Source organism: Rhinichthys klamathensis, unplaced genomic scaffold (genome assembly GCF_029890125.1).
Source record: "Rhinichthys klamathensis goyatoka isolate OS25496 unplaced genomic scaffold, OSU_Roscu_1.1 h1tg000505l_1, whole genome shotgun sequence".
NCBI classification, from domain to species: domain Eukaryota; kingdom Metazoa; phylum Chordata; class Actinopteri; order Cypriniformes; family Leuciscidae; genus Rhinichthys; species Rhinichthys klamathensis.
Window position 1 is genome coordinate 1,059,503 of NW_026606986.1, and position 16,279 is coordinate 1,075,781.

General features: G+C 39.9%; 1 protein-coding gene across 1 annotated transcript in view; it reads left to right on the forward strand.

Annotated features, from left to right (window-relative positions):
- Positions 1-1,856, forward strand: part of LOC130072804 (stromal membrane-associated protein 1-like) — a 54,762-nt gene extending 52,906 nt beyond the window's left edge. Inside the window, exon 6 of the mRNA XM_056238069.1 lies at positions 1,707-1,856. Coding sequence (XP_056094044.1) covers positions 1,707-1,856 — 150 coding nt within the window. The remainder of the gene's footprint in view (positions 1-1,706) is intronic.
- The last annotated feature ends 14,423 nt before the right edge of the window (positions 1,857-16,279 follow it).

Sequence of the window (16,279 nt, forward strand, 5' to 3'; positions counted from 1 at the left end):
GGAAAGGAATCGATAGCACAGCTCTGGCAGCATGCAGAGGGGAAATAGAATAATCAATGGGCCCATAAAGAGCTCCAAACGGCCAATCCGCACCTCTCCTCTAGGCCTGTTCTCCATTTGTTCCTTCTGCTGGTAATCATAGTGCCAGTCAGACACACCACCACGACTGCAGAAAACCCACTCTGATCCTTTACTCCCACACCTGAACCAGCCTCTCTCGCTCAGCGTTTTTGCAGCAGCAATTGATTTGCGCTGAGAGAAAAGGAGGGCTGATGGCTCGATATCAAGGCCAAGCCTTTATGATGCGATTGTTTGGCTTCACCATAGTGTTGGGAGTTTTAAACGGTGCACTTTGTTAAAAGCTATTGCAAAACTGTATATGGGTGTTTCTTCAACCCCAGGCACTTGTTTCCAGAATTTGAATTTTATCCCCAAAAAAAAAAATGGGAAAAAAATGTTGTGTGTGTATACATGTTATCTCTTAATCACAAAAATCATAATACTAATTTTGTTTGTGAACATGTTAAAAACTTAGATATTTAAATGATTTGTTTATTTGACTCTGTTTATATTATCAATTTTGTTAAAATTAGTTATAGCAATTTCTAACAATTATGACTGTCCTCAGTTGTTGTGGAATCAATTCCATTTTAGCAAGCAATTTTGCTAGGAGTTAGTGCACTTTGTTTCCAAGGACAAAATGGTGTCGGTAAAGAGGATGTGTGAGATAAAAAACAATAAAAACATGATCTGTGAAAAAAATAGAAAAGAAAAATCGAGGTTGAAAAAATATATTTAATCTATTTAAGAGATACATAAAATGTATCTAAATGGTAAAAATTACCATTACTTTTTTTTTCTAGCTGTGCACTTTCGTTCCTCCTTAAAAGCCCAAACTTAATTTGCAAATCAGTAAAAACGTGTGTCTTTCGTAAAGTAGGATGTGCTTGATATTAAATGTAGGGCAGGCAATGTTTTTCTTAAACACTTTTTGTTATACTGGTTGAAACTCTCTTCACATCCTGATAGCAATCAATAATAGAAGTGGTCTAAATATAATTTTTTTTTACAAATGTCTTCTGTGGATGTCTCAGGACCAAAAAAAATGTCATCCAATCATTGCATTTGGTCCGATTGCAATAATAGTATGTCCAACCTGCCTGATATAGGCATCTTACAAGTTTTCCAGCATCCCTCCGGCACCCCAACTCCCCACTCTCGGCTGGTTTCTATCCCAACCAGGAATATTGGGGTTTCTATCCCAGCCAGGAATATAACAAATTTCGAGCTCGAAGTCCTCCTTTTGTACAGCACGCCTAATATGTATACTCTTCCACCACAAAAATATGATCAGAAACAGTACATAAATTGAGATTTGGTGAAAATGACACTGTGAAGGTCATCTCTGTCAAAATAACAAAGTTTTTCTGTGATGTTCCCATAGTTGTAGAAAACTCGATATATAGCATGTGTTTTAAGCTTTGTTTGCCGTCAAAGTTTGTCAAAAGCTGTCAAAGTACAGGCCTCAAGGCAAAATGATAAGCCTTGTGCCCCAAAGGCACCTCAGACTTGTGGCTGACTCAACCTTTTCTCCATGTTCAATTTCTTGTGTGTGTGTGTGCGCGTGGTGTGTTTGTGTCTATGTCCTGTCTCTGAGTGCAGTTTATCCTGACACATTATATTTTCTGTTCCTCATTCTGACACAGAAAGAGAGAGAGAAGAAAAAGGAGGAGAAGAAGAGGGAAAAGGACACCGATAAAGGGAACAAGCCAGCAGTTTTTGAGAAGGTAATCAACCTCATTACTTACCAAATAGACTGGAGCCATTACCTTTTTAATGACAGCTGTGTTTTTTAATAATTTTAAAGGGTTAGTTCACCCAAAAATTCTGTCAGTAATTACTCGCCCTCATGTTGTTGCAACCCCATAAGACTTTCGTTCATCTTCGGAACACAAATTAAGATATTTTTGATTAAATCTGAGAGCTGTCTGAGGCCCACATAGAAGAAAACGAATACTTGAATAAAGTCGTTATTTTTGTTTTGTTTTTTGCGCACAAAAAGTATTCTCGTCGCTTGATAAACTTCAGATTGAGCCACTGTAGTCACTTGGACTATTTTAACAATGTTAATAACAATGTTAACCCTTTAAGTCGTTCTGTTTGAAAAGCATGTACCTGATACTCCTGGGCTTCTTAAATATGATCCCAGTGGGAAAAGCCTTTACAAATATGAATGATTTGATTGTCTGGTTTTCTTGATTTCCAATGCTTGCATTTTGGCAAAACTGAGCTTTTGAGAATCACACACGAGTAGGACAGTGTACAGTAGGCTTGGGCGGTAATACGGTAATATCGTATACCGCGGGATCTAAAAATAGCAACGGTATCAGTTTCAATATCGTCATACCGTCATAAAAAAAATCCAATGCACTTATATAGGAGACAAGGATTAAATATTAAATATAATTTATTTAATGGCTAAAAATGCTTATGTGTGGTTGTCATCACGTGACAGTGTGGAGGAGAAAGAGTGGGGGAGAGAGGGGGAAAGATGGCAAGTTGCGCACCGAGTGACCTGGTCTCGAAGAAGAACACGACTTCTGCAGTTTGGCAGGGATGGGCATTCCAAGCAAAAATAATATTTGAAGATCGCCTGGTATTATTTGATTATTATTCGAAAATCGCACCCCTCCACCATATGCACACACACATGCATGTAGGCTACACAGCTATACAGCGGAGCGGTGTGACACTTAAATAGGCTATAAGTAAAAAAAAAAACGTATTTCTTTTCATATTTATGTTTAATAATATAATGTTGTTATTTTTTTATTTCATCTATGTTGATTATATGAAAAGGAAACTGCATGAGATGAATAAGATAGGATGATAAGATGCCCAATATCGGAAAACATTTGGAATGGGTCAGACATGATTTTTGACCACTTATTACATTTTGTTTTCAATTCAATTCAATTCAAATTTATTTGTATAGCGCTTTTCACAATACATATTGTTTCAAAGCAGCTTTACAGAAAGTGCATTTCAGAAATGTACATAGAAGAATATAGTTAGTTAATCATCATGTATTAATTTAGGGCATAACATTTCGCCGGCGTCGAGTCGTCTCATCGCAGGTGTTGGGGCATCTGAAGTCTCCGTGAGAGGCTTTCGTTTTGTAGAAAGCCTTTCTTTAAAGTGAATTTCGTTTTGTATAAATTGTATCTTAATTTTAATCAATGTTTCATCAACGAATTGCCTGGAGTAATAAATAAAAGCATATTTATTAGACAATATAAACCGGACACGGAGGCACCGGCGCGTGAACTGGAGCGCGTCTCCTAAAAAAACGAAACTCAGCGTATAAGATAGATGCCTTAAATATCTGAGAAGTGTATATATATAGTAAGCTTGAAATGTCTACTTTTAAACAAAACAATTAAAAACTAAAAGAAATGGGCTGCTCTCTGTGTAGGCTAATTCATATGAAGTGTGCATTTCTCTCTATGCGCGTTCACTACTGCGAAGATGAGAGTCTGCATCGTAAACTTTATCTGTGCAGCCACTGACATAGAAAGTTTTTCATTAATAAACAATTCAAATGTTTCATGCATTATAATTACTTTTGCCGGTTCTTTGTGGCAAGCTTTATGCGTGCTTTGAGATGCAGAATAGGCAATATATTACGAAAACGCTCATTATGGTTTAGCATTCTCTCCTATATATATTTAAGTAATTTAATCAATATAAATATGTGATTAGACTAATGGCTTAAATCAACTACTACTAGTCAACTAGAAAAAAAAACCTTTAGTCGTGCACGGGCAGCCCTACTTCACATGTTTTCTAACCAGCATGTCACTGCGGGCGTTCTGAGCGCGCGACGCTGAGTGGACTGAGCACGCGGCGCGGGATCTTCAGAAATGCGCTCTCTGCTCTGGAGGAAATATTACCACTCCGCTCGCATGCTCTGGTGTGAGACAATGTGCATCTTCTCCTGTTGTCTGAGAGTTGATTGACAGCTTTTAGATGCATTATTGGCATCGCCACCCTCTGGTTGAACGTGTCACCACCGCATCAGAACGGAAAACATGGGGATTTTTTTTAGACAATAATCCCACAACCTATTCCATATTCTATAATAAAATCAAATATTCGAAAATTGTGACTCATCCCTGCTCAAACCAACAGTTTGGTGATGCCTTCTGAGCCTTATGTCATAATTTTGAATTATCACGCGGTAATACCGTATACCGCGGTAAAATAGGGAGGAGGTTTGACGGTATCAAAATTTGGATACCGCCCAAGCCTAGTGTACAGTGACCATAAGGAAGATCACAGTCCCATCTCTTGTGAGATCAAACACTCTGGGCACTTGAGTTTAATTTGTCTTGCATATTCATACGTCTCTTTGCAGGAAATTAGTTCACTGGAATCTCTGGGTTCATTTTAGTTAAAAACCTCATGTGGGGGATTGTGGATTTAAGGTGGTGTGAATGTGAAATAGCTGAGAAACTATAGAGCGAATAAAGTTATGTAGACAGTGGCGTTTCTGGTGTTGAAATCACATTGACAAATTAATATTATTTATTCAAATTTAAAATTTAGTTTGCATGTTCTCTTTGTGGCTAGAATGAGTTGACAAAAGTGTGTTACATTGCTTGCTAAAATGGAAAATTGAAATCTTATTGACCCCAAACTTTTGACCAGTGTTGTGTGTGTGTGTATATATGATGCATTATTGTTCATGATGTATTCTAAATTATGATTGTCAAAAGAATAGCATAATCAAAGAAATGTATTAAATTGCCACCACATACTTTTGGCATTCAGAAATTAAGTTTGCATTTTTCAAGCTCTAGTCTTTCGCATATATATATACGATGACTTCATTGAAGATGTATTGAACGCAATTGCCCGCACGGAAACGACCACACTGCTGTTCATTTTACAGACAAACCCCCGAGTGTCTGATCTCTAGTGCTTTGAGCGGTATCGAGCGGGTTACTTCTGCGCCAGTGGACACGTAGAGTAGCAGATATTGCAGGCTTGAGCAAACAAGCAAACACTTCATAGATGTGCTGAAATAGCCACAGCAGCAGTAATTTTATTTTTTCGTCTAGTCGACAGTGCACATTCACAACTCTGCAGCACAAGAAAAAAAAACATGAACAGGCATCTTACATTTGTACTTGTGTAATGATCCTCTCACTCCAGGCACCTTGCTTTCCTTCGGGCTACACTTCATAACCACTCGCAGTCACACACACCTTTCCCCTCCCCTGAAGCACAGTTTGGGGTCATCTGGGATTGTAACGCAGAAAACAAACGCAGGGAAAAAAGGGATATGAAATTGGCAGTCGAGTGTGAGAGAAAAAAGTGTGTGTGAGGCTTTTGGGAATGTGTATTATTGTCGTCTAGCAGTCAGAGAGCACAATGGCGGTATTTGATTGACAGGCGGTAGTGCGAGGCTGGTTGGCCCTGAGTGAGAGTGGAGAAAGTCACGGAGAGGGCAGTGTTGTGCTTTTTCTTCAGTAGTGTCTCTTTCACTCTTCCTCCCTCTCTCTGTATGGCTCCTTATCCCTTATGCTCTGTTGTCTTGCTCAAGTGGCTCTTCACTAGGAGTATGCAAAACTAGATGATAGGTTGTCTGAATGGCTAGTTAACTGTTGTCTTAGGGTGCTTTTTACCTGGAAACGATTGCTGCGGTCTGGTTCATCTTAAAGCTGCAGTCGGCAAGTCTGGCAGATTGAGTGGATTTAGGCAAAATTTTGAATGTTTACAACTCTCATGGCCCTTCCCCACTATCAACGAATACCCTCCCACCGAGTTCATGCTCATCAGTGCGTGTGCACCAGATTTTCAGTGAACGCGCCCGTCTCATCAGCATCCATCAACACCATGGATTATTTGGAGGTATGCTGTCCTGGCTAATCTACCGATAGATTGCAATTGGTAACGTCATTTATTCCTCTAAATGAGCTTACTTGATTTTCCGGCATCACTCTTCGTTACTGCCGCGAACTTCAGGCGTGTGCATGTGATTGTAACGTGCGCGAGGGGTGGCGTGTGCCCGATCTGTGATTGACAGTCAGATCTCACACCCCCCTGCGCTGATTGGACCCGATGATCCGGGAGCTGTGGATTTTTGCAAAACAAATAACACGCTCCAGGTGGAGTTAGAAGCTCTGTTTTTTTCTAAAACCACTTTATTTATGTTGTTCTGTCGGATTATAGTGTCGATTTCACTGAATATGATCAAAAAAATGTTGCCGACGGCAGCTTTAAATCTGACAACGCATATAATATGGTTTGTTGAAAATAGCAACGCGTAAAACCGACAGACAGAGTTCGGCTAATGTATGTTTCTGTCGATGAATAGTTGGATACGCATTCTGGCTTCCCCTAAACTGTGTTCAATGCGAGTGCCGTATGTTCTAATTTGACCAGTCATTTCCTCGTCATCACCCAGGTGTTGAGAGCGCTAGCGCAGGTGAGACCTGAACAGCACATGTTGCTATCGTGTTTAAACAAAACTTGTATTGAAGCCTTGCCAATTTAAACATTCAAACTCAAGTTGCAAAGGAGAACTCAACTTGCGTGCTGTGAGAAGATTTGTGTGTGCACTCATCCGAAGCATGCACAGGGAAAGCCTTGTGTCAGACAGCGTGCAAATGTTGATTTCTTTTTCAAGTCTTGCGCTTGAATGGACAAATTCACACACAAATTGTCAACATGCCAGTCTTGGCAATTATCCTAGCAAACATAGTAGGTTATGTCTTAAGTTAATGTAAACAGTCGAGAAAGACAACGCATGTGATGTGTACAGTATCAGTGTACTGGATCCATGCATTGCATTAAAGTGACAGCAGCATAATATTACTGTCTGTGTTTTCAATGTTAATCAAACAACAAAAGACAATAACTCACTGCTCTTAATTGAATAGCTTTTATAACTTTAATATTGATTAATCTTTAACTTATACAGTGAAGATTATGTGCAATGTTAATTTTACATTTGATTACTTTATTCAATTTATGTACCTAAAAACTACTGTTAGATACCTGAAAAATCTGAAAAGCACTGTTTAATTTATTTGTTTCTTCGCTCTGTTGTATCTGAGATGAGATTGCGTAGGTGTTTGAATTGAGATTGCAATCTTTTAACGATTAATCGTGCAGCTCTACATTCAATCAAATCATGCCACAGTTAGTTCCAGTACAACTGAACTCAGACTTACAGGTAATCTTTGGTTCGGTACCCCAGTGTGCTCCTGGTCCTCATGACAGCTTCCATTTGAACAATTTTTCATGGGAACTGTTCCCCGTTTCGAACTAAAGTGTTAAAGCACCCTTAAGAAAAGACTGTGTAATCATGCTGATTTCATATTTATAATTAAGTTTTTTTTAAGGGGCCAGCTGTATTGAACAAAAAGCATGGGGTCTCGAGATGTATTTTTTTTACACAGTATAGCAGTTTTAGGCTATTTTGTGTGGTTGCAACCTTTCCAACAGGGTTTTAGTGAAGTGTCCTAGAGTGCATCAGTCAGGTTCCATAAGTAAAAATCCTTTTCATTTTCTCTATAGGTGAATTGATTTTAATGATAACTTATTGACCTTTGTAGACGGACCTACTATGAGCTATTAGTATTAGATTGGCATTTGTAATGCTTCATTGGATCGTAGTTCTTTCCTCCTTGTCCATCTTGTACCTTTGTCTTTTTGTCAGATTTGTAAGTACTTTTTTCCTTCAAATCAACCTTACCTTGTACCTGGTTGGTTTGGTTCATGGCTTGTAACTCTAACAAAGACTTAAAAAAACCAAACAAACAAATGGGGAAAAATGAATGGGAAACCAAGGCCTTTAAAAAGTGGGCAGGTACTGCTGATCATATCAGAATTCAGAGTCATAAATATGAGTCATAATTGACCATTGTGTAAATACAAGTAAGTGTTTTTACACCAAAATACTGTTTGGTTGGATGAACACAGCCTTTGTAGTCAGCTAAAATGGACATGACATATGTTTTCTCTCTCTCTCTCTTTTTTTTTAATGTTGTATATTTTGCTGTCCTAGCTGTGCACCATTATATGATTAGTTGAATTTTGTTATTTGCATTTAAGATTTGCATGCTTCAGAACCAACCTGCAACTTTTTGGGCTCACAAGCCACTAATCCACTATCCTACTTTCTTGCCATCTGTCTCAACTATGTGTGTTGGTATGTTGTTTGAATTGTGGGTCACAGTGGAGAAGATTGAAAAATGCAGTGGCCTTTGGAAGTCCAACTGCAATCTCTCCGCTTTCTGCTCCACTGAGTCAAGAATATTCACTGTCTTTGTAACTCCTGGAAGACGACTAAGCATTAATAGAGACTGAGTTAACACTGCAGGGGCACCTCCTGTTCTAGAGCAGTCTCGCACCCTTCCCGGAGGGAGAGAGATGAGATGAAGGCAAAAGTGTGAAAGATGAAGGAATGGAGGGAAAGATCCTGACAGGGCAGTTCAGCACCTTTGTGCCTTTGGGGCTGGTGCCTGTGGCCATACGTGACAGCTCATGTGTGAACCTCCACACACAAAACCAGTGCAGTAATACAGAACAAACTACATTCAGTTTGCTGTAGTGGATGTCCCTCTTTCTGCTGTCAGACTGGATTGAGATTAACTTTGTCTTTGAAACCAAGGTACCAGAGGTTCATACTGTATCAATACTAAATCGATACCTTAGCCCTGAGGTTTTCAAACTGCCCCCTAAGGGGGCACAAAGGGTTAGTAGGATGTCTGTGTTTAATTTAATTGGCTTTTTAATATTTGTAATATCTCGTGTTTAGGCTTGCTGCAATAGTCTGTTACCGGTGTTTTGATTGTTTTATAGTAATAAAAAAAATCATTTAGAACTGAACAGGTCTGCTCAATGCAGTGTGAGCTGAAAGAGAGTCGCTGCACAGATCAGCAGTAGGAGTCAGATTTCATTTATCACGAGCGTGAGGAGCTGACTGACAAGACGATGGCGGAAGATTTGGTTTCAAAGCAAAATATAAAATAACCTATTTGGCAATATTTTGGATTTAAACCCAATGCTAATAGGGAACCTGCAAAGATTAGTTGTGTTTTTCTAGTTATGTTTTTCAATAATAATAATAATAATAAACCTTTGCAGGTTTAGCTTGTGTCTGGAAAATCTCTTTGAAAACAGAAACAGGGCCAGATTTGATGATGTGGACAGATGATAAATGAAATCTTACCGCATTACTTTATCTCTGTGTCTGATTCAAAGCGGGCAGAATGTTAGATCTAACGAGACGTAACTGACAACAATAACCGTCAATTTTACCCTTCTGGTTAAATATTGCGCTGCAAACATCAAGAACCGCTTTAAGTTGTCAATGCTGGCAAATGACCATGGTATTGCGCTTTGCAATGGGCGGTTCTTTGCCTCCACGTCATGCATTAAAAACGTTTAATGCACAGATATACACTCACCGGCCACTTTATTAGGTACACCTGTCCAACTGCTCGTTAACACTTAATTTCTAAGCAGCCAATCACATGGCGGCAACTCAGTGCATTTAGGCATGTAGACATGGTCAAGACAATCTCCTGCAGTTCAAACCGAGCATCAGTATGGGGAAGAAAGGTGATTTGAGTGACTTTGAACGTGGCATGATTGTTGGTGCCAGAAGGGCTGGTCTGAGTATTTCAGAAACTGCTAATCTACTGGGATTTTCACGCACAACCATCTCTAGGGTTTACAGAGAATGGTCCGAAAAAGAAAAAACATCCAGTGAGCGGCAGTTCTGTGGGCGGAAATGCCTTGTTGATGCCAGAGGTCAGAGGAGAATGGCCAGACTGGTTCGAGCTGATAGAAGGGCAACAGTGACTGAAATAACCACTCGTTACAACCGAGGTATGCAGCAAAGCATTTGTGAAGCCACAACACGCACAACCTTGAGGCGGATGGGCTACAACAGCAGAAGACTCCACCGGGTACCACTCATCTCCACTACAAATAGGAAAAAGAGGCTACAATTTGCAAGAGCTCACCAAAATTGAACAGTTGAAGACTGGAAAAATGTTGCCTGGTCTGATGAGTCTCGATTTCTGTTGAGACATTCAGATGTTAGAGTCAGAATTTGGCGTAAACAGAATGAGAACATGGAACCATCATGCCTTGTTACCACTGTGCAGGCTGGTGGTGGTGTAATGGTGTGGGGGATGTTTTCCTGGCACACTTTAGGCCCCTTAGTGCCAATTGGGCATCGTTTAAATGCCACGGCCTACCTGAGCATTGTTTCTGACCATGTCCATCCCTTTATGGCCACCATGTACCCATCCTCTGATGGCTACTTCCACCATGTCACAAAGCTCTAATCATTTCAAATTGGCTTCTTGAACATGACAATGAGTTCACTGTACTAAAATGGCCTCCACAGTCACCAGATCTCAACCCAATAGAGCATCTTTGGGATGTGGTGGAACGGGAGATTCGCATCATGGATGTGCAGCCGACAAATCTGCGGCAACTGTGTGATGCCATCATGTCAATATGGACCAAACTCCCTGAGGAATGCTTCCAGCACCTTGTTGAATCTATGCCACGAAGAATTGAGGCAGTTCTGAAGGCAAAAGGGGGTCCAACCCGTTACTAGCATGGGGTACCTAATAAAGTGGCCGGTGAGTGTATATGTATGTATGTATGTGTATGTATATGTATATATATATACAGTGAGGAAAATAAGTATTTGAACACCCTGCTATTTAGCAAGTTCTCCCACTTAGAAATCATGGAGGGCTCTGAAATTGTCATCGTAGGTGCATGTCCACTGTGAGAGACATAATCTAAAAAAAAAAAAAAATCCAGAAATCACAATATATGCTTTTTTAACTATTTATTTGTATGATACAGCTGCAAATAAGTATTTGAACACCTGTCTATCAGCTAGAATTCTGACCCTCAAAGACCTGTTAGTCTGCCTTTAAAATGTCCACCTCCACTCCATTTATTATCCTAAATTAGATGCACCTGTTTGAGGTCGTTAGCTGCATAAAGACACCTGTCCACCCCATACAATCGGTAAGAATCCAACTACTAACATGGCCCAGACCAAAGAGCTGTCCAAAGACACTAGAGACAAAATTGTACACCTCCACAAGGCTGGAAAGGGCTACGGGGAAATTGCCAAGCAGCTTGGTGAAAAAAGGTCCACTGTTGGAGCAATCATTAGAAAATGGAAGAAGCTAAACATGACTGTCAATCTCCCTCGGACTGGGGCTCCATGCAAGATCTCACCTCGTGGGGTCTCAATGATCCTAAGAAAGGTGAGAAATCAGCCCAGAACTACACGGGAGGTGCTGGTCAATGACCTGAAAAGAGCTGGGACCACCGTTTCCAAGGTTACTGTTGGTAATACACTAAGACGTCATGGTTTGAAATCATGCATGGCACGGAAGGTTCCCCTGCTTAAACCAGCACATGTCAAGTCCCGTCTTAAGTTTGCCAATGACCATTTGGATGATCCAGAGGAGTCATGGGAGAAAGTCATGTGGTCAGATGAGACCAAAATAGAACTTTTTGGTCATAATTCCACTCGCCGTGTTTGGAGGAAGAAGAATGATGAGTACCATCCCAAGAACACCATCCCTACTGTGAAGCATGGGGGTGGTAGCATCATGCTTTGGGGGTGTTTTTCTGCACATGGGACAGGGCGACTGCACTGTATTAAGGAGAGGACGACCGGGGGCCATGTATTGCGAGATTTTGGGGAACAACCTCCTTCCCTCCTTAGAGCATTGAAGATGGCTCGAGGCTGGGTCTTCCAACATAACAATGACCCGAAGCACACAGCCAGGATAACCAAGGAGTGGCTCTGTAAGAAGCATATCAAGGTTCTGGCATGGCCTAGCCAGTCTCCAGACCTAAACCCAATAGAGAATCTTTGGAGGGAGCTCAAACTCCGTGTTTCTCAGCGACAGCCCAGAAACCTGTGATATGCTTATATCACAGGTTTTATAAAGTGGTCTGTGGTCACCACCTGTAGAACCACTCCTTTATTGGGGGTAGGGATGTCCCGATCCGATCACGCGATCGGAAATCGGGCCCGATCACGTGGTTTCAGACTCGATCGGAATCGGACGTTACCTCCCGATCAGGACTCGGATATATGTAAATTAGGGGTGTAACGGTACATGTATTCGTAATTATTGAACCATTTCTGTACGAGGCTTCCGGTTCGGTACGCATACAAACCGAACGATTCCTAGGACCATTTTTCCTGCAGACAAAATCCGCGCTGGCGCGATCACCACAACGTTGCGCAACATCAAATGGCAAACGTAATGAAAGCGGAACGAAACTGAGCTTCTCATTATATTGTGCTTAACGGACCGTTTATCAGTTCGGACAGCGCGAGATCAAGCGACGCTGTGCTGAGAGATCCAGTGAAGAAAACATTTGAATTTGCCACTGATGTAATAACATTGCTGCGAGATCTAGTGAGAAGCATTCACATTTCTCCGTTATTAACCGTAGATCTCTATTAGATCAAACAGCGCTGACCTGGGAACCAGAAGAAACATTGTGCCATGAATGAACATGGATTTTAATGTTGGACTTCAAAACTCAAATATTATATAAATATATATTTAAATGTTATTTTTAATGTCATTACCAAAACATTATTTGTTCATCCTTCAAAGATTACCCCCATTTATAAACCTGAAAGTTTCAAGATGTAGGAAAACTCAAACTTATTTAAAAATAGTTTTTCTTTTAATAAATAGGAAATTTCTCTGGCATTTCTTTCTTTTTGCTGTATCGTATCGAACCGCGAATTTTGTGAACTGTTACACCCCTAATGTATATATATATTCTCATTATTTTTTTATACACTTTTAAAACATTTTTTTTTGTTTGTTTACATGCCAGCCGGGTATTTTAAGTTGAGGTGCTATTTGTTTTTATACATTAGACTTTTTCTAGATTTACTGTTGCACTAAAGTCCAAAAGTGAAGATTTTATGTTATTTATTACTTGATTGTTGAAGCTACCTCACAGAAGTGCTCTGTTTGTTAACAGAGTTGTTGAATGTTAAAATAAGGTGAATTAAATAAAAAATAAGGAACATCCTGGATCTGTTTTTTCTCTCTTCTTATTCTTTTTTATGTATTATATTAAGTATCGGATCGGGACTCGGTATCGGTAGATACTCAAAATCAAATGACTCGGACTCGGACTCGAGGGCAAAAAAACCTGATCGGGACATCCCTAATTGGGGGTGTCTTGCTAATTGCCTATAATTTCGACCTGTTGTCTATTCCATTTGCACAACAGCATGTGAAATTGATTGTCAATCAGTGTTGCTTCCTAAGTGGACAGTTTGATTTCACAGAAGTGTGATTGACTTGGAGTTACATTGTGTTGTTTAAGTGTTCCCTTTATTTTTTTGAGCAGTGTATATATATTAGCTAGTGGATCAGAAATGACACACTGCACCTTTAAGAGTAATACAAGTATGCCGCCTCCGGTTTTTCTCTGAGTGCAAACATCTATCTATCTATCAAACCTTAATTTGGTCATCCCTGAATGGCTGAATAGATGCCATGCACGTCTCTTAAACGCTCCTGCGGGGAACAGGGGTGCCTGCCTTGTGGCATCTGATGCATATTTTCCCCCTCGACAACCTTCATTTGTCTGTCGTTGTGAGTTAATCTCCATACATATTTCCTTTGCCATCAAAGGTGCTTGCTGGCTTATGTTAAAGTCAGCCAAGCGAGGACCTTACAATGATATTCATAGCCTCTCCTGAACCTCCACAACTGTGTGTGTGTGACTGTGTCGCTTTTGTCATGCCCCCCCAGCATGACCTCTCCTGATCCATAGTCTGTGAGTCACATGTTGAGATCGCCAGGGCACTGTGTGTTTTAGGGAGTGTGAAAAAGGAAAAACCCGAAAGAGATCCAGTACTGACCCCAGGTCAATGTAGACTGATTAAAATGGCAGTCTGGCTTCATGTGTGAAACAATGGAGGCATTTATAGCAAGTCTGCCACTTAAAACAGCCTTCAGACAACATCCTGTCGGCAGGAGAGAAAGGTGAACGTCTTTCGTTATGTATGATGGTTTGTTTAGCTGCATAAAAACATTCAGAGATGTTTGTGTGTTTGCCAGGCTGAGATGATGTAGAACCAAGTAAATTCAGTTGGCTGTAGCTATTGCTCCATCTGTCTACTTTAGGGTTGGATTGAGACCAATACTTTGGCCTTGGTACAATACCAGCCTTTGGTACCAACCTCAGTATCGGTTATAACAAATAAACAGCCTTGGCCGACTGATTAAATGATTTTAATAGAATTGTTAATTTAGTGTTCATATGCTATTAATCTCAGTGTTTGTAGCATCCACTCCCTTTTTTAAAAGAGAGAATCAGCAAATCGTCCTATTGAAAGTTTGCAATAAAAAATATTTATTTGGTTAAAATGCCTACCTGGATTTGATTTATAGAGATACTTCTGTTCAGAAGTTTGGGGTCATTTAAGATTTTTTGTGTGAATAAATGAAATTGATCTGAAGTGACATTAAAGACCTTTACATTGTTACAAAAGATTTATAGTTCATATAAATGCTTTTCTTTTTAGATTTCTATTCCTCAAAGAACCTCAAAATGTACCAGTTTCCACAAAAACACTATGCATCACAATTTTGACTTTTTGTTTTACTGAATATATTTGATCAAGTTAATGCAGCCTTGATGAGCCTAAGAGAGTTCTTTTAAAAAAAAAAACTCCCTCAGCAACTGAATACTGCCTGAACTCCTCAGCCATTACTGGAAGTCTTTGTTTTATTATTGGTGTTTGCTAAGACACGCATCACTGTTGTTCATACTTCAGGGTTTGGGATTTAAACAAACTCCTAACTCAAGGTATTAAACCGTAGCACGTAACTCGCTCTGCACTGTTTGTGCTACAGAATGAGTAAAACCTTACATCGTGTGGCATGTTTGAGGTATTGTGTGATATTGTTTTCTAAGCGATCAGGCTCGGATGATAAAATCCCATATATTAGAGCCAAATCTAAGGACCAAAATATTGTCGAGACTCCGATGGTCTCTTTTGGCCTAGTATGGCCTACAATTTTGGATGTCCTGCAACACTCTAATCTAGTCATTCTAATCTAAATGAAGTATAGCGAAGTAGCATTTTAAGCTCTAATCAGCTGAGCTGTGCTCCATTCTTATGTTTTTTTTAGACATAATGGTCCCTTATATGGACTGAAATGTACAGCAGATGGTCTATAACATTCTCTGGAATAGTGCTACAATAGGATCAGTTTTTGATGGAGGCTTGTTATTATGATATGCTGCTCATAAATGAATGGATGTGATTCTGTCTGCACAGTTCATTCCAGAGGGGTCATGCCTGTTCACAGGATCATGTCTACTGTCTGTCATTACTGTAGGAAAGGTACGAATCAAAATGTAACTGCTGTTACTTAACCTTCACCATCAGTGTCACATAAAACTCAGGAAGGGAATTTACAAATACACAATATTATTCTTAAAGTTGCTCTACTTTAAGAGATAGATCACCCAAAAATGAAATTTACCCCATGATTTACTCACCATCAAGCCATCCTAGGTGTATATGACATTCTTCTTTCAGACGAATACAATCGGAGTTATATTAAAAAATGTCCTGGCTCTTCCAAGCTTTATAATGGCAGTGAATGGCCGTTTCTGTTTTGAAGTCCACAAAAGTGCACCCATCCATGATAAAAGTGCTCCACGCAGCTCTGCGGGGGTTAATAAAAGCCTTCTGAAGTGAAGCGATGTGTTAGGGTAAGAAAAATATCCATATTTAAAACTTTATCAACTAAAATAACTAGCTTCCAGCAGACGGCCTACGCAATTCGACTTACGCCAAAAGAGTAACCCTTACTCCTTTTAATACAGTAGTCAAGTAATACCATTTTTAATATATTTGTTTATATAAATAGAGCTTGAGTGATCGAATAGAATTCAAGCGTAGTTCAGGCAGACCACTGATCGCTAAACAATATCAGCTGACGCTCAGCTGATTTGTTGCTCTACCTACTCTAATCAACTACAGTAATTAAACTCATTCAACGAATGCTCCGCAGTCTGTCGCACAGACATTTACACCCACCTCCACCCCTTCACCTCCTAGCATCTTCATAATAGAGCAGTGGATTCTGTATAGAAACTCCATGTACGTAATCATTGTATCTCCTTCTGTAAACTAAGAAACATTTGGTTATTAAAAGGC